At 46.4% G+C, this 24,108-nt stretch overlaps 1 protein-coding gene across 6 annotated transcripts; it reads right to left on the minus strand.

Moving 5' to 3' along the window:
- Nucleotides 1–130: 130 nt before the first annotated feature.
- Nucleotides 131–24,060, minus strand: NR1H3 (nuclear receptor subfamily 1 group H member 3). Of its 6 annotated transcripts, none has more exons than XM_015864305.3 (9): nucleotides 23,979–24,060; nucleotides 10,860–11,107; nucleotides 8,625–8,891; nucleotides 5,638–5,846; nucleotides 5,212–5,391; nucleotides 4,729–4,828; nucleotides 3,480–3,593; nucleotides 2,580–2,674; nucleotides 131–2,168 (listed from the first exon to the last, which is right to left on the minus strand). In XM_015864305.3, the coding sequence occupies exons 2-9, from the start codon at nucleotides 10,975–10,977 to the stop codon at nucleotides 2,022–2,024; spliced, it is 1,230 nt and encodes a 409-aa protein (XP_015719791.1). In that variant the 5' UTR covers nucleotides 10,978–11,107; nucleotides 23,979–24,060; the 3' UTR covers nucleotides 131–2,021. The 6 variants fall into 6 exon arrangements, with proteins under 6 accessions (XP_015719791.1, XP_085404960.1, XP_015719793.1 ...); XM_085548834.1 differs by lacking the exon at nucleotides 23,979–24,060 and adding an exon at nucleotides 23,343–23,364; XM_015864307.3 differs by lacking the exon at nucleotides 23,979–24,060 and adding an exon at nucleotides 23,228–23,355.
- Between the last annotated feature and the right edge of the window lie 48 nt (nucleotides 24,061–24,108).

Here is a 24,108-nt window from a genome sequence, read left to right on the forward strand (position 1 = left end):
CACTGTTACTTATTTCACTACTTCCTGCTCCTCCCCAGCCTACATCCTCACTTGCTTATTAGCTCGGAGTTACACCAAGAACTTACTCCACCTTCCTTCAGTCTAATGATGGCATCAGAGAATGTCAAAATCCTGTATTAGGCTTTATTCTTTTATATAAACATTAACATTTCTCAAACAAGATTAGTTAAAAATACAGATTTAAACAAGATTTTTTTTCTTTTTTTGTTTTTTTTTTTTTTTGCAATTGCAATGAGTTATAAAAAAAAAAAACAAACAGATTATTTTACGGATTGTTACAAGTGCTTTACAAAGGTGCAGAGTGAAGGCCAGTGGCAAGGGACCAACCTCAAGTGCAAAATGGACACAATACCCTCACCACGGGCATAGCGCTCAGATACACAGCCAAAGGAAAAATAACAAACCAACAACAAAACCAACACGAGCCACGTGAATGTAGGCTCTTGGGATGCTCACCAGGCAAGCAAACAGACCCTTATGATAGAGAAGACCCATGAGACCAAACTACCAGGATACTTCAGGTTACATCTCTGAGATCAGCCATAAAAGATGTTGTTTCTTGGAAAATAAGGAACATCTTTTGGAACAGTACGTTTCTCTTGTCAGACAACATATTGCTTTAAGTCCTAGAATACTTTTGGATGTGGATACTTAAGAAGGCGGGGCATAAATCCAGTGTGGCTCTCACTGCGCCCAACGTGAAGAAAGGATACAAGACCCAATGGTCCTTCTAAAACAGTTGGCACTCCTCACACAGCAGGGACCTCCGTATCCCATCACAACCACTGGAACCTCGAGAAAGTACCTTGGAAAGACTTTGGCATGAGGAAGAAGATGCAAGTAGATGTAGTAACACTTGATATTCCTGTGGCCCCTGATTTGAGAGTTGTGCAGCCCATAGTTTGTGCAATGCCCACATATTTCACTAAGTGCAGCGTGTCCTCTCCCCTTGGCCAATACATCTTCACACTCACCTTGGAACACATGCCATATGCTCCAAATTCCTGGAAGTTTTGGAGATCCTTCCACCACATCTACCTTGCCTAGGTACCAGCCCTTCCCACCTTTCTCTTCTCTTCCACTCCTAAAGACAGAAAAAAATCTATGCCCTGATTTGTTTTGAACTAAAGTTTTCCAGCTGTTAGCAAGTCAAAGGTAAAGTGAACTGGCTGCAAATCAGCGTGAGATAGAACTGTGATATATTACATTAAAAAAAATAAGTCTTCTACTTTATGCCTGACATTTTTACGGTGTACAAATGTTCCCTACCCAGAAGATTTCCCCATTAGACAACGGGCACTACACATTAGAACTGTAGATAGCCTAGGTTGGAAAGGACCTTAAAGATCACTTAGTTCCAACATCAGAGAAATCCTCTTTCCAAAGGAAGGCCAGAATGAAAGAGCAACTCTAGAGATGAAGTCTCACAATAAAGAAATAACAGCTACTTCTCTTGGAATCTTTGCAAAGGGCAGTACATAAAAGATATTTTATTTATAGGAAACCCAGTGAAACCCCTAGAACATACACACTGACTTCCCTGAGCTCCTCAGATCCAGGTACACTGGGGACCCTGCATAAGCCTTTTGAGCTGGGTTACTCTCAATAGAGAGGGTTTGGCAAATTCCTGCAGATTCATTTTCATAATCAACGAGAGAGGAAAGGATCAACGAGCAAATCCCCAGGACATGCTTAGGAAAAAGAAAGAGACTGAAGAAAGAGGTGTACATGTGTGGAGAGAGTCTTCATTTCTACCGTTTTCAGATGTTTTGCATTATTCATTTGGGGTGTGGGCACTACATCAAAACCAACCCCCACCACCTGATCTACCCCCAGCTGCCTCCTGCATAGTCTCATTACAACATTGAAACCCCAAGCTTGTCACTCTCTGCACTGCCTAGCCCAGAGTTCAGTGCTTTGGAGAGGGGAGGCTGGCTTCTCGTTAGCAAAGGCTGGGACACGGCGTTATGTCGGCACATCAGTGCCCTGGGAGCACGCGGTCACTCATGCACATCCCAAATTTCTGAGAGCAGGGGAGGGAGTTTCTTGTCCTGCAGCCGAAGGGCAAACACCTGTTCAGAGTGAACACTACTTAGTGTCCGAAGACTAACCAGCTTCATTAACATCCGTGGAAACATCAGGTGATCCTGCAGGGTCAGAAATTGACAGCTGTTAGTAAATCCGCACTAAAACTTTGGGTTTTAAAAACTAACAGACCCCACCAAACCACTGCGGATGATGCATTATAGACAAACCCAGTTTCCTCTAGAACCAGCATTATCCTGGAGGCAGCAGTGTGAAAAACACAATCACAACACCAAGCCCCAGAACTCCAGACTTTCCACACTAGCAAATTAGAGAGCACAATGCAGAACAGCAGGCTGTGACAGGTCACAGATACTCCATTTACAGCTGCTATCACATAGCCACAGAAGGGAACAGCAGGACAGTACAGGCAGCAAGAGGCAGCAAGTTCCTGACACTACTGTCAGAACTGAGCCTGTACAAACACAAATTCAGGTTGTATCATCTCAGGGACGTTCCAATGAGACACTTACGTTTGGTCTGTTGATGCAAATGTAAGAATGAAGGGCTTCCACATAGGTGTGCTGTAGTCTCTCCACCAGGGACTGGTCCTGCACATTCGGTCGGTCTATCAAAAAGCAGGTTAGAAGTAAGCAGGTTGCTACAAGCAGCATCACTAGATTTAGCACTGGTCTAGCCTCAGTACTGTCTCTCCCCAAAACTCATCTAGCATTCACCCAGCACAGCTGGGGCAGTCATTCGTGAATGCAGCAGCTATGCCAGTTTTCTCTGACTGATCTTTTTCAAACATATCTGACTCCCCGTATGCATTAGACATGATTCCTGTTGAGGTAGAAGGTTATAGAGACCAAAAAGCACTATATAGATTTTTTTGGTCTCACATTTGTGCCTGACTGAAGATGAGGAGCTGCAGTTATTCAGGTGAGACTGGCTAAGCCAGTCCGAAAACAGGAACAAATAAATAATTCTGATCTTTCAGGTCACAAGGCGCAGAAAACAGATGCAAGGAGTAGAGGCAGCTTCTTTTCGGAGCCCTTTCCTGGCCCAGAACAATGCTGGTCTCTCAGAGTACCTGCACTTGTCCACTAGATGTCACTCACGCCATGCTACCCATAGCACATCAGAGACACCAAACAAGTTAAGGGGACGGTAAAATAGCAATTGTTAAATGAGGTAGATCAATATTGGCTGATTTTGTTACACACATCTTCAGAGAAGAATCTGATTTTCCCTTGAGGTAGCACTGGAGGATTCATTGTATAATGAATACTCCAAGCAGAAGTAATAACATGCTCATTCATCCTAAGATCTTACACTTTCTATTTCTTCTCTGCTTTCCATAATCTTCCTTAACTGTTTCTTTTACCCTGCAACTCAGTGCTGCAGCCTTTCAGATCCTCCTGGCTTTTTACCTGCAGAGAAAATGTTGATGGCGATTAAAAGTGCATATTCAGCATCATTGAGTTGTAGTTCGTTCATTCCCTTTGAGAACTCAAAGATGGGGTTAATGAACTCAAACTGCAGACCTGCAGCAAACAGAAGAGTGTAAGGGTCAGTAGTGGCAATTGCTTCCTCTCTTTCTCTTTCCATCTCACAGAATAAGCCGTCAGAAACACACTCAATATGCCAGGGAGCAGGGAAGACAGGCAGGCAGACACATGACCAGTTTTCAGGTAAGTCTACCCCCAAGACAAAATCCCACAAGTGTAAAATCTATGCTTTCTATTCCACTTCACCATCTCTTTCAAACTTGGCAGCTCTCTTGCTGGCAAATAAAGCTTTAATTCCATGCTGATGATTCATCTGAAGTTTTGAGATGAAAAAGCAGTTCCAAGAGGTCTGAACTACTCAATTCCTTTACCTTAAAAATTTGGTAGAGCAGCCTGGCAGAAGTACAATGACATTTACTCTGTCATAAAATACAGAAGACCCTGTCCTATCGCATCTACTCATGCTATGTGCTGTACAAGCATGCTGAAAACTAAGCCTTTCCCCTAAAATAGCTTCCAAGTCTCAATTCCTGTAGTACGTAAGAGCAGGATGGAGGGAATCTTCCTGGCTGCCTTATTTTTGTCTTTCTCATAACCTGAAGAAAAAGCTACCACGAAGAACACTGAGAAGGAAAAGTGTTCACTAAAAGCTGAAAAAGAAATAAAGTTCAGTTCCCTGGAGTTTGGAACCTCTGTCATGAGAAAATGAGCATTAAAGTCTGAAAGTACAGTTGGGTTGCGTGATGTGGCAGTAAGCTCCTAGAAAGCCATCAGCAATCTGGAGGCCTGAGACACCATGAACTTGTCTGTGGAAAGTAGAAAGAATCACAGCAGTTGAGTTTCTGAGTCTTGTGGACCACTGAAGTTTCTTCTTATGAGAATGTATCAATTTTGAGTCCCTTCTACCACAGCTATCTCATCCCTAAGCAACAAAACTCTTACCACTCTTTTTCACTTATCCTGATACAAGATTGTTTCCTTCCTTGCTTCCAGTCTCTCTCTATGGCTCTTGTTTATTCTCTGGGATCGCAGTGATCCTTCTGTTAAAAGCAAAGCTAAACTCCTCATCTAATTTCAAGTCCCATACACTATTTCCAGCAGCCCACAAGAGAAATGAAAAGATGAAGGAACACAAGACAGGGAAGGAAGAAACACCTGTCTAATGCAGCACCTGCTTTGGCGAAGTCATCCCGATTATAGCTCAGGTCCTTCAGAAAAGTGATGCTTTCAATCTCTGGATTGTAGCGCCGAGATGTCTCCAACAACATCACCTGAAACCAGAGATCACAGTTAGATACGCTTGAATAGAGGAAAAAACATCACAGTATTAATAATCTGTTGAGAGAAAACAGAAGAAAAAAGAAGAAAATAACCAAGCGTGATTCTCTCAAAACGCTTCAAAATTCCAATGTAAATTCTGCTGCACCCTTTGCATTGTTTCCTCCTGGGAAGGGATTATCTGCTTTTCACTGCCAAGGCTCCTTCCTCATTCTTCTCCATGGCCATTTGCCAGGATAGCCTCGCACTACAGAGCGGAGGTCTTTCTTTCAGCCTGCCATCCCAGAAAAAGGGATGTAAAACCATTTGTGCAAGGTGGGTACTCGAGAGCCTTTTGTCTTTGTTACTACATACTATGGGGGAGACAACCTCTCACCTCTATGGTAGAAGTCTTCAATAAAGCAATCTGATCTTCCCTGGTGAGCTCCCGGAAGCCAGGTAGCTGCTTGGCAAAGTCCACAATCTCTTGCACAGAGATAATTGCAAGTTCTGTAAAGTGAGCAAAACGCTGCTGCCTTGCTTCGCGGTTATTAGGGTCAGGAACCTGGGGCCATGGCTGTGGAGATGGAAAGGAACAGCGTATGTATGTGAAAGATGAAAAAACAATAGAAGGATGAGTAGATGAATTCAACAGACAAAGAAAATGATTTAGACACGCTGAAATATCAGTTGTTCTATAGAGAACTATGCCTCAAGCATTTCCATTCTACCCAATACTTCACCCCCAACCCTGACTCCTCACAATTCCACTTTTTCCTTATTATTCTTACTATTATATATTTTAACTGGTAGGAATATTTACCGTCACTTTGAGCCTGTCAGTGAACGAGCGCTGATTGCACTGCTGCTGAGCAGCCACAAGCTTTTCAATCATGTTTAACTGTTCAGGTGTCAGTTGGTGGGAAGGACTTGGTGGCTGTGGAGGGTTTGGACGCACCACGACTGTCCGTGCCTGATCATCCTCCTGCTTCTTCAGCTTCTTCAGCCTAATCTGCTCTTCAGACAGAACATCTACAATAAGAACAGCCAGAGATCAGTCGTAGAGTAACAATGGAAACCACACTAAACACAGGGCAGAATGCTGTGGACGGAGAAGCAGAGGTTACAGCTGCCAGCATCTGGCTTATGTACACTCATGGACAAGATACAGATAGTGACACTTATTTGTGCCTCACTCTCTTCTCCACTTGTTCCATTGCCTTTCTTTTAATTGTACTGTCCTGTACAACATTCACAAAGGACAGTGAACACATGAAGCTCCCATCATGCTGCCCTGAATATGTCAGGAATGGCTTTTGCCACTGACCGTTTTCCCAAAATATCATTCAATGTAGTCCAACAGGTGCTCTCTCCACATCGTGATGAGTCCATTTTATATAATCCTGTTGTTTTCTCTTTTTTTCTGCTATTGCTAAGTTAACCATTTGTGCCATCCAATTTTCTTCTTAATAGGTTAGTCAATAATCATTGGAGTTGAACCATGAAAGGACAACTCTCTACACAACCCATCTGCAGCAGAAATGTACAGCAAGTAGAATAAAGAAAGGACAGCTTTGTATAAATCCTACAGAGGAGGAACACAAGTCCTTCTGAGTTGGGCTGGAAGCCTTCAGTCATGAAATCAGAGAGTGATACTACTCATATTCAACATAGTAGAAAATAAAACAAGTCAGGGGTATGTGCTTGTGGAAACTCTTATTGAACCGTTTGCTCATTAGTTAAATTTATTTAGATGCCTTTAACTAAGTTAATTGGAAAAAAATATTGATTTTTGATGCAGACTTTTGTTGTTTCCTTAAGTCAAAGCTGCAAAAACTACCTGCAAGCCAGACTGAAATCACCCTGTAAGCTAGCGATAAATGAACAAAAAGCAGAAAGCAGACTGGGAAACTCTATCTTCAAAAACAAAAAAATAAAAAATAAAAAATAAAGTTTGACCTTGCTGCAAAACCCTTTGGTCATTTTGCATGCAGACAGAGCAAGGAAAAATGGATGCTACACAAGAAGGCAGGCCCCAAAATTGAACAAGTATAAGCTTGCACTTCTCAGGAGAACTCTGTTAAACATGAAGGCAAGAGCGAGGCAATGACTGTGACTGTGTGTTCCAAGGTGGACAATACACAGGATTGGAATGAAAGCCCAAGAGCGTAACACATTCAAGATGAGATGAACCTTTATCCCAGACTTCCAGCTGTAAGGGAAGGTATGCAGGAGCACACATACACAAAATGAGAATTCTTATAGCAAAGGCATTCAATTCAATACAATTATCACATCAAACATGACCTGTAAGACTGGAGAATGCTAGTCACAGTATGAATTTAAGAACAGAAGAGACTGATTAAGGCAATAACAGTCCCTCACCTTAGTCTTCAGATGCATGAAGAATTTATATCTAAGTAACAAGTTACCAAGTATCAGAAAACCTTGCAAACTGCCTATGTGTAAGCTTCCTTCACTACACTAAATTCCAAATAATCTGAACCACTCAGTTTTCCATGGAGAAGATATAAAACCTCACAGTGCATGCTGGTTTAAGAAAGATAAACTGGCCATGAATAACTTCAGTCTGGGAATTAGAAGAATGCTTCCAACAATTTGCAGACGGAATGACATTCCAAACAAACAGCTGGGAAACAAAAATCTCATTTTTTGTCATGATTAACAAGGCAAATTTACAGCATGGATACAGTGCTGACAAGACAAGTGGCTGATAGGATGAGCCAATAATTCCTTCTGACATAGTTTTCCTGGGCTCAAGTGTATCTAATGTCTTCACCAAAAAACAATGAGCAAACACTGAAACATAACGAGGCTCTCCAGTAGTATCTACCTGCAACAGAAGAGTTAACAGGATGGACAGGCAGCCTTACAGAATCATTTTTCACATACATCTCTTTTTGTGGCTCTCAGATGCTGGGGGATACAGTGCAGAGACAGCCTACATAAAGCTGATCCAAACCCATGTGGAAGATTATATATGTCAAGCACGCTGTGTTTCAGCTTGCAAAAAATGAAAAGCACATTTTCTTGCTGCAGCTCCTTGAGGCTCACAGTTTTTGCAGAAGTATATTTTAGAGATATTTCTGAAATACTCTTTGTTCTTCACAGTACTGGTTGCTGAAGGTCACAAAAGGAAACTTCACAGAAAATTAATGCTAAATGAACACCCATTCAGTCAGCCTTGGTCAGCAGGGGGGTGAAACCTGGGAGCCTTGACAGGGGAACACTGTTTCTGATATGTGAGCAGGAGCATTGCTGAATATTCAGAAACAGCAGCCTTATGGTCCAGTGAGAAAAATAACTAAGTTCACTCAGGGCAGCAACAAGATTGAGTTTGCACAAACACAGCTGCAGTACTGTGGTGCTGCCCTTGACCTCTGTCACGAGGTACATACAGGAAATGCTTTTTGGCATTTAAAGAGCATGGTGACAAACCTCATAGTGCAGACCAAAAGACAGCATACTGAAAAACAAGTAAACCTTAGCTGCAAGTCTTTTCTCTGATGAGAACTCCATGAGTTTTTACAAAACAGCGTTTTCAAAGAAAACAGCAGGGCTGGGGATCTCAGCACATCAGTGTTGTCTCACCAACAGCCTCAGCTCTCCATGTAATCCCCAATGAGCTCCCAGCACCTTCTCACATGCAATCCAGCCTGAAGCATGCATGGCTTACATGCGCTCCCTACAGTTCACACTGTCCTCTTCCTTACACACCCCCCCGCTGGCCACCTGCCCAACCCCTACCCCGTCATCCCAGCACCCCCCAGCACCCCTTCCTGCACTCACACTGCTCCCGCATTCCTGCCTCCTGGCACTTGCGCAGCCGGCACTCCTGACACTTGCGCCGCATGTACATGTCCATCTCGCACTTGCCGCCATTCTTGCACACGTACTGGGCACCCTTGATGACACTGCGGCGGAAGAAGCCCTTGCAGCCTTCACAGCTCAGCACGTTGTAGTGGAAGCCTGAGGCCTTGTCCCCACACACACTGCAGACTTCATTTCCCAGCATCTTGGGGGCTGGGCCCTTCTTCCGCTTCAGCGGGGGGTTTTCTATGAGAAGAACAGTAGCAAAAAACAAACAAGTCACACACAAGAGGGAAGCATGGCGTTTGCAAATGATGGCCCCATACCTTGCAATGACCAATACATTCATTCAAACCCACTATCTCCTACATACATGGATGAAAAGATAAAGTCACCTATTTCACTCCTTTGGGGCAAGCGTATCTTCTGCAACAAACCAAATACTGACATAATCCAAACAGTTCCATGCCAAATATGTAAGCAGATATAGCTTTACACTTGACCCTGCTATGGGGCAGATCAAAGTGATAAAAATGTGTTCAAGCCTGATGTTGTTCTGCATATTCCATCAGCAGAAATGACTTAGCCACCTAACAAACAGCTGCTGAGAAACTGAGCTGAAATTCAAGATGTTACAGAACCTTCTATGGCAGACTTTATGTAGTCATAAAACTACAGACAGAATGGCCTCGATAAAGCTCAGAAATTATTATAAGTGCTCTTCACTTCATACTGGTTTTCAGACTTAAGTATCACGGTGTTGATTTTCAATTCCATTGACTTTGCAAAGGTCTGCAGGTCATTCGTTTTGGCACACACATCTCACTGCAGACTGGGGATCAGGAAAATGTCAGCAGAAAGGTTAAGCCTCTGATATTCTCCTCTCTTGATTTACTGTACTTCTCTTCACACAATCTCTTACGGAGAAGAAATTATGCAGTGCCTGTATATATTTCAAGTTACTCAGTCTCCTTTTGTACATATGCTAACTGGTGTAATAACTTTGATGAAGCTTCGAATCACGTTCAGATTTCTGAGTGACAGAGGGTAAATCAGTAACTCCACACGATGGATCCATCCAGCACATACCTTTTGACTGTCTTTAATGAGTTACCTAAGGATCTGACGAGCACCCTTATGACTGTTTTACTGAGTCTAACAGTCTTAAGTTTTCATCTCAGGAAATTATTTTCCAGTTTGAATATTAGGTATTTCAGTTATCCTGCTTATTATTGTCATTTTGCATAGTCAAAGGTTGAACTGTATCAAGCTTGACCACCATCTCAGTACCTCTGCCTCTCATTGTGGTCCTCCTTGTTTAGTAGGTTCTTCATTTAACAATTTTCTCCACATTCTGTTACTTCCCTGCATCTTTTGTAAAGCATTTATTAACTTTTTTCTTCTTCTGTCCTCAAATCTATTTTAAGGACTTCTGCTGGAAGTTTATATCTCTTCCCCTTTCAACTACTCTGTTTCTAATTTACTGATGGGTCCTAGTTCAATAATGTATCAGGGACTGGCCTCATTGTTCAACAGCTGACTGCACTGATTTGTCATTCCTTCATTAAGTTGCTGATTGTTGGGCTTTCTTTTTCTCCCTGTTATCTGTTCAGTGATGTTCTATTATGTCTTCTTACATTTTGAAGATACAGGATTCTCTATGTCAGTGGCAGCTTTAACTGTAAAACTTCAATTCTATTCTTTGGCATGCTTTTAAGTTCAGTCCTTTGTGCAAGATTACTTTTCAATTCTGGTCCCCATCTTTTTTTATGCCACGCAGCTTCAGAATACCATGGCCTAGCATGTCTAATTACTGTGGATATACACAGTCTAGAAAAACAAATGCATAGAGGAAAACTCCACTCTCCTTTTTGTTATGTCAATCTGCCAGAACCTTTCTTTGCAGCACTAACCCTTGTCAGGCTGCCACCTGCAGTAAAGTTTTGCTGTTCAGCAGCTTTTGATAAAGCTAACAAAATCAATTTTACTCCCACACAGATGTTACTTCTAGAGCGTCAAATTAGCAAAGGACTCAACATCTTTACCAGCTAGATCAATTCAGCCATATTCAACTACCAGCAACTGATTCTAGTCTTAGACACCAGTGTCTCAGATGTACTGACTCTAGAACTTTTCCCAAGTACCAGTATTATTCACAGCTTAAAGAATGGAATCCCTTTACCTTGTATGCATTTAATAAGAATTTTTCCATACCTGCATGCTTAGGAGGGTTCTCTGAGCCAGAGAAGAGTGAAAGCCCTTCCTCCTCCATCTCAAATACACTTGCCACCCTCTTCCCATGGTCCTGTGTGCTGAGTTGAGTGGGACCCATGGAGGCCACACAGGAAGGGCTTGCTATAATCTCATCTCTGCAGCATTGTTACTGCAGAGTAAGGAGCAGAAGACAACTTTCTTCAAGGCCTTTAATCTTCCTCTGCTACTGAAAGTCAGAAAGGAAGCACCTGTGGAGAAAAAGAGGCAAAAGAGGCAAGACTTCAGCTACTGAGACTGTTAACTCCCAAACTATTACAGAATGCATCCCAAGCAGCAAGATTGTTTCCTTATTAAGAGACAACTTTGTTTTTTTATCAATATTTATTCCTTTATAATAATATTTTGACAAACCGTGGTAAAGATACACTAACAGCACACTCAGACACAAAACTGTTTATTGTCACATCAAAGCAGGACAAACATCCATTATCGCTAGCACCACCAGGGGACTCCAGCCCTAACCTTTCCAAGTATGTGAGAGGGAAATTCCAAACTCCACAACCAGAGGCCTTTGCTGAAGGTTCCAGGAACCAATTACTCATTGCTGCCAGCTGTGCTGGAGTTGCATGCACTCCAGAGCACATAGAAAACTGTAAAAGACAATCCTGATACGCTGATAGAGCAATGACTAATTTCCCTACGAGCAGCAGCAGCTGAAGGCTGTGCCACGGATCAACGATGCAGCAAAGATGTGGATTACAAATCCTCCCGACTTACAAAAATAAATGGAAAACCAGACTCACGCCTAAGGGAAACCACGGCCACTGTGCCACTATCAGGAAACATTCAGCACCAACCTTCTGGGGACACTGTTTTCTGGAACTCGGAAATGATACTAAAAAGCATCCTTATTATAAAGCACTAATTCCACACTATGTAACATGAACCTGGAAAGTGAATCCAATCGCTTTTTCCAAAAAGCTCTACTACCTAAACACAAAAGAAGTCTTACCAGATAGTTAGACTGCAAAGACTAAGTGAAACTGATGTAAACTGCGAGCGTAAACACACCTTTATCTGATCCAATGTGCATACAGATCACTTGATCTTAATTCTGTGATTTACCAATGCAAGCTAAAAGGATTAACTGATTTAAAAAGCAACTGCCTTAAAGGCCAGGACCAGTTTAACTTGGCCGATTGAGTTCCGGACTGGAAGGGTGCCACTCTAGAAGAGAGGAGGTGACAGAAGACTGTGCACAAACATAAAAGCATCAGGTAAACAGGGACATGCCTTACACAGTGCCCTGCTGAATGGCAGAGGCAGAGGATACTGCCCCAAGCCCCTTCTTCTCTCCTCTGTGTTTGGACCAGACCGTGTAACTTCTCTCAGAATGCCAAGGGCAAAAGACAAAAGCAGTTGTCCCACAGAACCACCCACTCTCCCAGAACTCTGAGAGCAACAGTCATCATGTACAAATCCAGCCACACTGTCAAGATTGCTGTGCTCTTACCATGCCTCATTATGCTGTGGCAAACAACAGAAGCAACTGTTATAAACCATATATTAAAAAAATCACTTATTAATTTATGTGACCTTTGTAAACACCGACTCAGACTGCATAAAGAGCTCAAAACTCCCATTCCTTGATGGACACGGCCACACAGTCACTACAGGAATAGACTAGGATAAATGCAACTGCAGCAAATGTAGAACACGAAGCCACAGAACTTGAAATCCCAGAGTAAAAGACCATAACGTAACAGATCTGATTTGCAAACAGTCTAAAGAAATTCGAAGTTCCCAAGAGAACAGCATGAATATCACTGTTAACTTTAAAAAAATTATCCACAGTAAATCCTGCAGCAACAGCAAACCTCATGGAGAGGCACAGAGCACCACCTGGAGATGGGAACTTCAGTGAGAGAAACCCAGAGCTGCCTTGGATTCCTACACATATGCTCCTCATCTATGCGCATCTTCAGATCTCTTGGGACACATTACGGCACAAAACAGAAAGCTGAGATGCCCGAGTACATCTCCACATTCCTTTAAATCACACAAAAGATTCACTCAAGCATCAATTACTGTGAAGAATTAAACACTGCTGGTAGGACTGCAGCACTTCTTGAAGGCCTGACCCTCCAGCTGATGGACAGTGACAGTGCTCAGGCCCTGCTGCCTGCAGGCAGCAACGCAGCCCTGCTGCAACTCAGCCACGAGCTGCAATGTATTCCGGGAAGTAAGGGAGGAGGAGGGCTCCTCCTGATGGGATTACAAAATCATGTCATCCACATAATCACGACTGACATTGCAAGAGTGAAACTTGTTGTCATCAGGACATCTGGAGCCCAAAGGGGAGGGTTTTTTTTCCCTAAAAAAGAGACTGCTGACTTCCTGGCAATGTCAAACTAGCCTGCAGGCACACAGCACACAGCAGGGGTATGGCATATCAGGCACTAACTTCATGCTGTGAAACCAGCCCATGTGCTCCTACCCCATGCACCAGCCTCTGGCACTTCCCCAACAGAACGGGCCAGACAGGAGCAGGAAAGATGAGAGGCCAAGGCTGCTCCTAAGACATGGTATTTTTAGTTTTGTAGATGCAGTAACAGTTCCAGGCTCTGGAAAATAGCCCTAACTACAAACAGCAGCACTCTGGTGGAGCCAGGTAATGAAAGCTCAACTAGGCTTTTCCCCACAGGCAGATACCAGAGGCTGTGATCAGGCAGGGAGTTAAGTTTCACAGAAATACACGAGGGTTGCTTTCACACAACTCCAAATGTTCTTGAGTTCCATACTAACATTCATGTTACCAGAGGTTCACATCTCTCAATTTGTACCACCACTTCAACTTGAAATAAAGAAGGGTTCTGCAAGCCTGCACTACAAAAAGGAACATGGCCTTCTTGACATCATCTCCTGCACTGTCTGTCTCAACTCTGTCAGTTATAGAAACCAGCACTGGCTGAGTGACAAGAGATGGGGCAATCACTTCTCCAACATAGTTTCTACAACAGAGGAACCTGGTGAGCATACACCATACTCTATGGCTAGAGAAACTGCTGTGGAGTCAGGGATAACGAGAGGAAGAGCACAGTGGGCCCTTTGCCTCCAAGCACTGGGTGCTCAGAGGATATGTTGACTTTTTAAGTTTATGCAAGTCCCTTGGATCTTTCAAAAGAGGAGTTACTGGTCAGAGTCCTGCTAGGTTACAAAATCCCACAGCTTTCAGACAAGAGAAAGTAAGCAGTTGTTTTAGTTCTGTAATGCATCACCAGGGCACACCGCAGCACATCAGTACCAACAGTACAGACCTTGTAAATGTATACACACAGTGCTGTGACTGTGCTCATGTGTCATATACACCAGTGATGATACCTTGGGTAGCTGGCTGTCAACCCAAATGGCTGAGTAAAAAAGCAAAAACACCGATGGACTGACAGCTCACAGAACCTACAGCATCAGCATAGAACAAAGCCCCTTAGGAAACACTGCTCTTTCAATTCTTCCATAAGTTCTAACAGGTATTTTGCAATCTAATGCTCTTCTTCTACCTTCTCTGGTGCGGCATCAACTTCAGATTGTCAAAGGAAGGGACAAAACATGAAAATGCAAGGTGTGCAAAGAAGCACAACATGAGAGCACTGAGTTTAACATTATGTTTACAAACAAGGGCAAGAACTGCTCTATGACTCTGAGTGAACCACTCCCAGGCTGTGTCTCCATAGCACAGAACTAGCTTCCTTCCTACACAAGGCTCTCTTGGAACAGGGCTTCCAACACTATCCCTGAAATGAAGACAGAACATGCTGGTTCCAATCATGCCCAGAAACTTACAAACTCTGTAGAGGAGCTCCTCACTCCAACAGCCACTGCTCTTCAAGTCAGCTCTTCCATACATGTCTCAACCAGCAGGAGATGCTCCCTCTCCTCTCACCTGTCTCTCTCATTATGCCCTACATCCAAAGACTGAGGTTTTGGGTTTGCCCTTGCCTTCACCTCTTGGTTTCGGCCTGATCAAAGGGTGCCATGTCAAAACAAGAAGCAAGGGGAAAAGAGTGATACAGAGACTGCTCTCATGGTGGGTGAGATCATGAAGTGGGCTGAGCCTTTCTGTTTCCTCCCTCGCTCCCTCGCTCCCTCCCAGCTGCCCTTGATCCTGCAGAGAGGAGGAGAAAGGAGCCGGGGTTACTGCCGTTCACTCACACTGCACACAGGGTGCTCTCTGGTCTCTTTTCCTGTTTGCATGGAAGCATCGTTCCCTCTGACAAAGGAAGAGAGAAAGAGGCAGAAAGGGAGTGAGGGAACAGATAATGGTACGAAAGGATAGACTCTTCCCTAGTTAATTAACTGAAAATTAATAAGAAGTCTATCAGGGTTGATGTGGCACCTTGCTGACATGAAATGCCTCCAGAGGTTGTTGACCCACGTTCCCTTGAAGTCTACAGAACAGCACAAGTCAGATTGAGTTAGCAAAGCTCCAGCCCCTCTTATCTCTCCCAGGCTTTCTACTGTCTCTTTCCCTCAGCTTTCAAGCTTCAGGCTGATCTAGAATATAGCCATCCTCAGAGCTGCCAAAACAAGAGTGTGCACTGGCTTCCAGTAAAGAAGATATTACAGTAACAGCACCCCCAACCATCCTACAAATGACAAGCCATCATCTCCCAGCCCAGCCAAGCCATAGCCCCACGTCCCAGTGTGGGGGGCAATAGGAACACAGCCACCTGGGTTGATGCCAGCTTCCACAGTAACCACAGGGGAGAAAGCGAGCAGAACTTGCCAACTGCAACTGAACTGCAATAATCCCCAGCTCCTGGCTGCAAATCCAGCTCCAACTGTCAAATGGCAGTTTGACTCTGCTATCAGTGCCGACCTTCAGACGGCAGGAAGAGCAACCGAGGCTCTGACAGAAGCTCTGAACAGGAAAAATCCCATCTGTGCTCCTCCCAGGAGGATGAAGCATACTGAGCCAAACAGCTGCCCCCTCCTCCCATGGAAGGAGCAAAGGGCAGCTCTGTGCTGCTCCCTGGAAGAAGGGGAAGGGAGGGGATCCAACCAGCAGCCTGCTCTGCAGAGTGTTTGTCAGCATCAGCTGTAAGTGCACTCCCTATGGAAATTCACGTGGCAGCAACAGCACTGCCAGTCACAATTTCCCCATGCAAATTAAGGTATCCAAACATGAGATATTTTTTCCCTTGTACATTTAAATATATCTATACAAAAGTGGTTTTGCTTTGTGTTTCATTTACTTCCTACGGCACCTATATTGGCTATGGGTGTAATCCTCTTGTCCTTCTGACCACATCACCTGAGCCCCAGATATTACATCCCTGCTTCAGGAAACTTAAGTTTGACTCACAAGGGGTGCGAGATGCCATCCCAATATTATATCCAAACTGAAGGGAAATGAGAATAAGCGAAAACCAAGGAAATAACGGTGCCTACCCTCATAGTGGAGACCAGGGAAGAGGGCTAAACTCAGCCTACAGCAAATAAGAGAATCGAAGAAATTACAGCCAGAAAAACAGCATTGCTGCCCTTTCTCTGCACATAGAAAATAATGATAAATAACCACATATTGCTTACCTGATTGTTTCCTTAAAGTAATTTAATCTCCACGGAACCCTCAGGAAATAACATCCCCTGGCCCCTGCCTATTCTAACCAACTGTCTCCAGCAGCTGCCGTCACCAAGGGAAGATGTGCTCAGCTCATCAATTCAGTATCAGCACCCAAAAGTGCTGCTGGTTCCTCTGAGGAAGAACACAGACCGAGCCACTGGCAGAACACCCTCTCTCGAACTGGTCTCTATCCTTCAGCACCTCTGCAACAGAAGAACACGAGGCAAAAGAAGAAAGAAAAACTGAAGGAGAGGGCTGTTAGTGCTGGTACAGTTGCTTGTTCATTTTTCTGTTTCCTTCTTTCCACCCACTTCCTTTCATCAACATGCTGCATATCACCATAACTAACACAGAATTGTTTCTGGGAAACAGCTTTTTATAGTGCATCTATACAGCATTTAGTATCCAAGCACCATCCCACCTAAAAGCATCTATCAAAACAAATACTACTGCTCATAACAGGCAAAAGAGAAACGCAGTACTGGATTGCAAAGCAGGCAGGAAACTCATTATGACTCCCTTAAGGGCAGTAGGGGAGAAGTACCAATTCCCATTCATAGAAATACTATCCCTAGATGTAGCACAGAGGTCAGGAAGAAATGACAATACTACTGAAACACTCATATGAAGAACTGAGTCTAAATTGCTTCAAAGCAAGCTGGACCATTTTACATCTTGGCCTATTCAGCACTCATCCATTACCTAGGGATACATTTTGGCAGGTTGTGCTAATGTGGCTCTTAGAAGGGCAGAAGGGAGGCAGAGCTTCCCATCCTACAGCTGAATTATACATCTGAACCTAAATCAGCAAGAAGAAATGATAAAAATCACCAAGAAACACAGTAGGGGTGGGCATTTAGGGGCGTAGGGGTGCAGGCCAGAAGAATATTAGGAGCTCTGCTGGAAGGCAAACTTTCCCTGCTTTTGACTTTCTTATCCTAGATCCTGGCCCTCATGGTCTATTTCTGCTTTGGGGTCATTCCAGCTCAACACTTAGAAGGTACAATAGCAGCAGGACAAGGAGGAATTATTTTTCTTTTTTAAATAAACCCACAAATGAAAGCTCGAAGGGAAGGGTTAAAGGTCTGAAAATGAGAAAAAGAGGATCCGTGTGACAGGAAGAGCAGCGTGCGAGAGGGCGTGTGACAGTCTGTGTAGCAGAATGTGTGTGTCGATCCCATTCCCTCTGAGGTTCCTGGCCAAATGCAGAGCTGAACTTTCTGCAGACTTTGTCCTGCCAAGTCATGTTCCCTTCTCACACCGCCTGACATCACCACAAACACTCAGCTGGAAAACAGTCCGGAGCAGGGCAGAGTCCAGCACCAGCCAGTGGGATGGCTGCAGAGTGGCACACCCTCCAGCTGGCCAAGCTGAGCCTCTGCTCCTGCAGGTAATCCCCAGGCACTCAGAGCTTCCCCCGGTTCATCTAAATAGAGCCCTAACACAGGGCAAGGGTACCTGAGGTGCTAGCAGATCAATGCTTTTCTATGGCCCAAATTCCTACAGGCCAGAACAGATTGGAAGTCTGTAGAAAAGCCCTAATAGAGAAAAAGAAAAAAAAGGAACCTAATTACGAGACTGTGGGTTTCATCTAAGCAACACAGCACGAGGAGCGCACCCCATTCCCAGTTCCTGTGCAGTCCTGTCAGGAAGAGGAAAAGGAAGTCAATGGCAGAACCCACAGGCCACCAACCAAAGAACCACGAGCCAGCAGTTCTGCGCAGATGAAAGCTTGGGAAGGTGCCACATGAAGCAAGCGAGCAAACATTATTCCAGGCAGAAAGCTCCTGGCAGCCACCTTCTCAGAAACAGCTGCAGACCCAGCAATGTAAGCGTGAGCATGTGGGAGCAGGTAATGGGGCTGCCAGCGAGCAGCTGGGCTTCTTAGCCTTAATGCAAGGATCAGGGTAAGTGTGGGGACGGCTGCTGCTTCTGGGACGCCGCAGGAGGCACCACCAACAGCAAGTACTGGGATGCATCACTGGGAGACCACGCTGGAACAGGGCAGAACAAAACCGCCAGCCTCTCCTTGTTTTAACTTCCACAATCTGCTGCTAAAAGCATGACAGGAAAACATCTTCAAAGTACAGGTAATAGAGAGGGAAAAAAGAAGTTTTCTTCAGGAAAAGGATTCCACTTTCTCCACTCCCGTTCTACTTCCAGGAAAACAAAAAGCCATTTGGCAGCTTCTGGAGAGCAAGGGAAACGTTTTCTTCAGTTCCCCCAAAGCCTGAAAGCTAACTGCCCTGCTTTCAGATGGATAACAGGAGCTTCATGGCAGGGGCTGAGCTCACCTGGATTCTGTATTTCAAAACACTCCCACAGCGGGTACCTGAAGGCCACACGCCAGCTTCATCTCCAGCACGAGGATCACACGGTGTGGAGCTGCCTCGGTGGCAGTGCTTGTGCGAGCTGCAGCATGCTGCTGAGGGCCCCACACTGTCTGCAAGTCGGGGCAAGTGCTATCACAACCCAAAGGCTCTCCAAAGGCTCTCCCAGCACACCTCCATGAGCCCACAAACATCAGCACTCGGGTTCCCCCCGGGAGGTGCTCAAGAAGCCACTGTGTACACCTAACTGAGAGCTGCCCATGTATAAACAGCCAGGAAAGTCAGTGGAGCAGCATGTGGAGTCCTCTGGGGAGCAGCACGTTCCTGCACACATGACCCTGGGCACCAAGACACTACAGAACTGGTTCAGAAGCCTGCACCTCTCTGCCCTCATTTCACAAAGGCCCTAAATAGACCACTTGAATTCCAAATGTTTCTATTCATAGAGGACTTCACACGCATTTTTCCAAGATTACATTCACTAAATCTTCTACAACAACGCTAACAGACGATAAAGCCTAACACAAACACTTGCACAAACCCTCTCCAAGCAGCACACAGTCGCTGTGGAATGTTAAAGAATGCAATTCCTAAACTAGAGAAAGTTCTTAAGTCCCTGGAACCAGAATCCATTGAAGGACCGATCGGTAAAGGACAAGAGGCTGTTTCATCAATGTGATCATTCACTGCAGGCTGGGGGAGGGAAGCACGCACGGGGAGGGAGGTGTTTTTCTCTTCCAATCTATGAAGAAAAACAACACAAGGCAGGATGAGTTACACTCATTTTAAGATCTGGAAGGACACAGCGACCAAAAACATGCAGTTCATTTTGATAAGTACAGATAACAGCGCCTTGTTAAAGCAAAACTGTTTTAACAGTGCACATGCCAGCAAGCTGATTTTTTTCTTATGTGTCCAGTGCTTGATTACAGTCCAATTATAAAAATGTAACTTTGCATGCTTTTAATTTGACCTTTTAATGCAAACGGCTTTGCAGAAGTCACTAGGAAAGAAGTTATTCACCTAATAAATTCAAATGGCCACTTTCCAATGTAAACAGCTGCTGTGATATAACACATAAACTGATGTATGCAGATACACTCTATCAGCCTGCTCAGCAAGTAATAAACGAGCCCAGCTGATTAGAACAAACCTTGCTTTTAGAAAACACCAAATGCAAAACAAGGTTTACGTGGATTACTTGGATCACCAACTCAAATCGTGACCTAAAATCAGCAGGTGGGATCCTTGCTTTCAGCATGCAGCCATGTTTTTTCATAGCTGGAGCACAGTCAGCCAAGGCTCCCCATCCCCAGGAGGGGCAGAGGATCTCACTTCAAGTGTATTGACCAGTATTTATTAGAAAGCCTTACAAAAACCTAACATGGCAGGGAACACCTGCTCTTGGCAGTCACCCATTGCAGCAACCAGTGCGATACCCAGCTCATACTGCTCATTTACACCCCATGGATGGAGAAAGAAAGTATTCTGTTGTGAGCAGGAAGTCACAGAACAAAGCAACACAGGGCACTGAAGTAACGCATCATAACCACCTTCAACTGAGATATTTTTAAGATCTGCCAGAACGCAGAACGCCTCACCTACTTTAACGATATTCTATGCATCTGTCATAGCGAGCCTTATTAAAATGCAGCTTCTAGCTGCAGTAACCACAAAGAAAACGCAAGGTCAAGCGGTGCACTTACGTATTAGGAGAAGTATGATCTGAGACCAAGTTCAACCTGTTTGCACACTGGGTGCAGAACCATACCCGTGCACAAAGCACTCCCCCAAACTCCTGCCTAAGACGAGGCTCCTTCCCACTCAGTTTCCACAGCAGAGAATGTGATCCTGCCCTCCTAAATTATTATGCTGTGAGGAAAACAAGGCAGCGCGCTGCTATGCAGAGCAGCAGAGCAATTTCCCCCAGCCAAACAAAACAGCTTTTTCAAAAGGCTTTACATTAATGCTGAAATTGTGGCTGTCAGATGTGCAAATGTTATTGCTTGGTGGGGAACGAGGGAAGGAAAATGACAAAATCTGACACGCTTTACCATCCAACTTGCAAAGATACAAAGATCAGTGACAAGGAGAATTCCACAGCAGCTGCTTCCAAAGCAGAACACAGGATCATCCCTCAGTGCTTTCAAAGACAAAGCACATTATATTCTACAGCCTTCCCTGGGCAGGTGGCACTTCTAAGAAACAGCAACAGCTAAAGACTTTCGATTCGAAACTTCTTTTTGAAGGAAAAAAAAGTCCATCTGGATGGCCACACAGTCACAAGCAGATCTAGTTACAAAAGATGGAACATGAGTAGTCTGCACCCATCACTGCTTCTAAAGACTGGATCAAACAATCAGCAGCAGAATTCATCCTTCCCTTCACCAAACAACGAGTGCTTCCAGAACTGTACCGGCAATTCCTAGAGAAAGCACCTCGACCGAAAATGTTGTGTGAGCAGAGATAACAGCAATCCAACACGCTTTAACATGCTGGAAACACAGCTCTACCTACAAGTGTGAGCTCAGCATCAGGCACTGAGCTCCCGCCCAAAGCTCTGCAGCACACGCCTGTTGTCCTGCACTCCGCCGGCTCCTCGCTGCACCAGCAAAGGGATCGTCGTGACCAGGCACACAGCTGCAGCAGCTGCTAACTGCCAGCAGCGGTAACCGAAGGCACACAGCCAGAGCACAGCAAGGCAGTGATAAAGTTTCCTGTTGTTTGACGTTTTTTGGTTAGGTGATTCATACACACAGTCCCTGCTACAGCGCTCCTCCCTGCACCCCGCTACAGTACAAGCAGCTGCAGGATTCCTTGGACAGCTACGGAATGGTGGAGACGGGAGGGGAGCTAATTATTATAGCCTCTTCCAAAACTTGGCCGCCTTCTGTCATGGATGCACCTCTGTAAGCGAACATAATTAAGAAATCCTACTGAACTGAAGCGTCAGATTGCAGTGAGCGACTACAGCAGGCAGCAGCATCCAGCTGCATCGCAGGCCTTGCAGCAGGAAGAACCCTCTGGTGAATGTGTCCCGGGTGTGGTTGTGGAGAAATGCAGCAAGGCCAAACTCCATCTGCTCCTGGCACAACCCGTACTATGTCCAATGCCCTCTCCGCAACCCAAAAGAAAGCGAGGCTGAGCTTTGTAACATTCAGCTGCAGCTTTCACACTGGATTTGCTCTCTTAACTGGAAGACAAGACCACTACTCACTGAAGGAAGTAGCAAGCACACTGTTCTGTTCGTCCCCAACAGAGCCCTCTCCCTGGCGCCTGGGAGCAGCACATTCCATGCACCTTGGGATGAGCAGCAGAGCTCAGAGGACTGTCTGCCCTCCCTGCAAACATGACCTGCAGCTACAGCAGGGAGCTGGCTGCAGCACCGATCCAAAGCGTTAGTCAGGCGTGTGAGTCAGTGGCGGAGACTCCCTTAGAAAAGCCTTACAGTGAAGGGCCCAGCTGTGCCTTTAGAGGGAAGAAAGGGGGGATCCATGAGAGAAAGCATTCCTCTTCAAGCAGAGATCCAAGGGATGTTGCTGTCCTGCAATGGAACAGCTACTGTTAAGAGTCTGTGGACCTTAACACAACAACAATGAAATGGCACAATGAGAAGTCAATGTTTGCAGTTATCCTCTTACAGCCCCACACACACTTGCCACCGGTCTGTGTTCCAGAAGGCAGGTGCTCAGGGGTGACAGCATGTACCAGGTGAACCAACAGCAATACAAAGCTGAGCTGCACAGACAGGAAAACTTAACAAAGCAACCACCAACCGAGTAAACATCACTCTGCACCTAACTGCCTCTCCAGCAGAGCCCCGGGCTCTCTGGACGCAGGACACGTGCGACACCCCCAGCCCTCGACCCTCCACCCGCCCGTTCCCTCCTCCCATAGAGCCCCGTCCAGCGCCGTGACCCCGGATCCCCGCCGTTCCCAGGTCAGGGCCCTTCGCCGTCCGCTCCGGCCCGAGCCCGATTGCGGAAAGGCTCAGCCGCGATCGCCGCCTCGGCGGGTCGGGGCCGCCCCGCTCCGTTCCAGCGCCGCCCGCGGCCGAGCTCCGGGAGTGCGGTGCAGGCCTCTGCCCGGGCGGCGGCGGCGCCTCGCGCTCCCCTTTTCCTTTTCCCCCGTCGTCCCGCTCCAGCCCCGGCGGAAAGTTACCGCGCGGCTCCTCGGCGACCCCGGCGACGGGCGGCCACCGCCCCCGGCAGGTGCCCGAGCGCCTGAGCGCCCGGCGGCGGCTCGGCCCGGCTGCGTGCCGCCGAGCTGCCGTGATGTAACGCGCGGCCCGGCCGCCCACCGCACGCCCGGCCCGGCCCGCCCCGTTCCGGCCCGGCGGCAGCGACCGCCCCCGGGGAGCCGGGCCATGGGGAGAGCGAAACCAAAGCGGGGCACAGCGCAGTGCCGGCACTTACGCATCGGTCACAGCCCGGCCGTGCTCAGCGCCGTCCTGCATCGCCCCTGTGTGTCAGTGCTGTCAAACCAGCAGAGAACCGAACCCGATAACGAACAGCACAACAAAACTGGTACCTCTGGTTAAGGTTAAGCACACGCAGTACCAGCCCGCAAATAGTTTTTCTCCCCACGCCCCCTATGGCACAGCGTCAGCAGCGATACCAGGAAACATCAACGTGACCCGATGCCTTCCAAGGCACATAGAGATACTCATTTCAATTCATTAAACGTTCGAGCGCATCAAATAAATGGCTCCATCCGGCCGAGCCCCGAGTCACACAGACATAAGCCCTACATTTCCACAAGAAGCGGAAAACTGTGTTTCTGTCTATCTCCAAAAAAGCAAAACCCGAGACCCTCGTGTCTCCAAGCACGGGTAGGTACAGACAGGCGGCACACGGCACCCAATAGCTCAGCCCTTCCTTTAAGCAGCGCTGTGGCACCGCACGCCCAGCAGAGGCCGGGCCTCCCCCCTCCGTGATCCCCCGAGGCCCACAACGAAGAACCGCACTGAGCACAACGTGCGAAGGACGGGCCCTTGGAGCAGAGCTCCGGCAGTGCGGCCTGGCAGCACCTCGGGCAGAGCCATGGGCGGCACGGAGCCAGAGAGCGTCTGCAGCCTCTGTATCCCATAAATACGGAGGGAAGGGGGCCGCCGGCGCGGCGCCGCGATCCGGCCCGCGGAGTTGGGCGCGCCCCGGGCCCGTTTACCGGAGGCAGACGCCGCCCGTCGTCCCCTCGAGTCCCGCGAAGCCTCGGGGCCGTCCCGGCCCGGCCGGGCCCCGCCCGCCTCAGCCCCGGACCGGCCGCCCGCCTCAGCCGGGCCCGGGCCAGGCCGCGC

The sequence above is a fragment of the Coturnix japonica genome, chromosome 5, assembly GCF_054131305.1.
Source record: "Coturnix japonica strain WE chromosome 5, WE-NBRP24, whole genome shotgun sequence".
In the NCBI taxonomy this organism is placed as follows: domain Eukaryota; kingdom Metazoa; phylum Chordata; class Aves; order Galliformes; family Phasianidae; genus Coturnix; species Coturnix japonica.

Excerpts from the sequence above, each read along its gene's own strand:
- NR1H3 (XM_015864305.3), bottom strand. The coding sequence starts at position 10,977 with ATGGGTCCCACTCAACTCAGCACACAGGACCATGGGAAGAGGGTGGCA. Across the intron at positions 4,829-5,211 it reads TGAAGACTTCTACCATAGAG|GTGATGTTGTTGGAGACATC; the intron begins GTGAGAGGTTGT and ends CTCTGGTTTCAG. Across the intron at positions 2,675-3,479 it reads CATCAACATTTTCTCTGCAG|ACCGACCGAATGTGCAGGAC; the intron begins GTAAAAAGCCAG and ends GCTTTTTGATAG.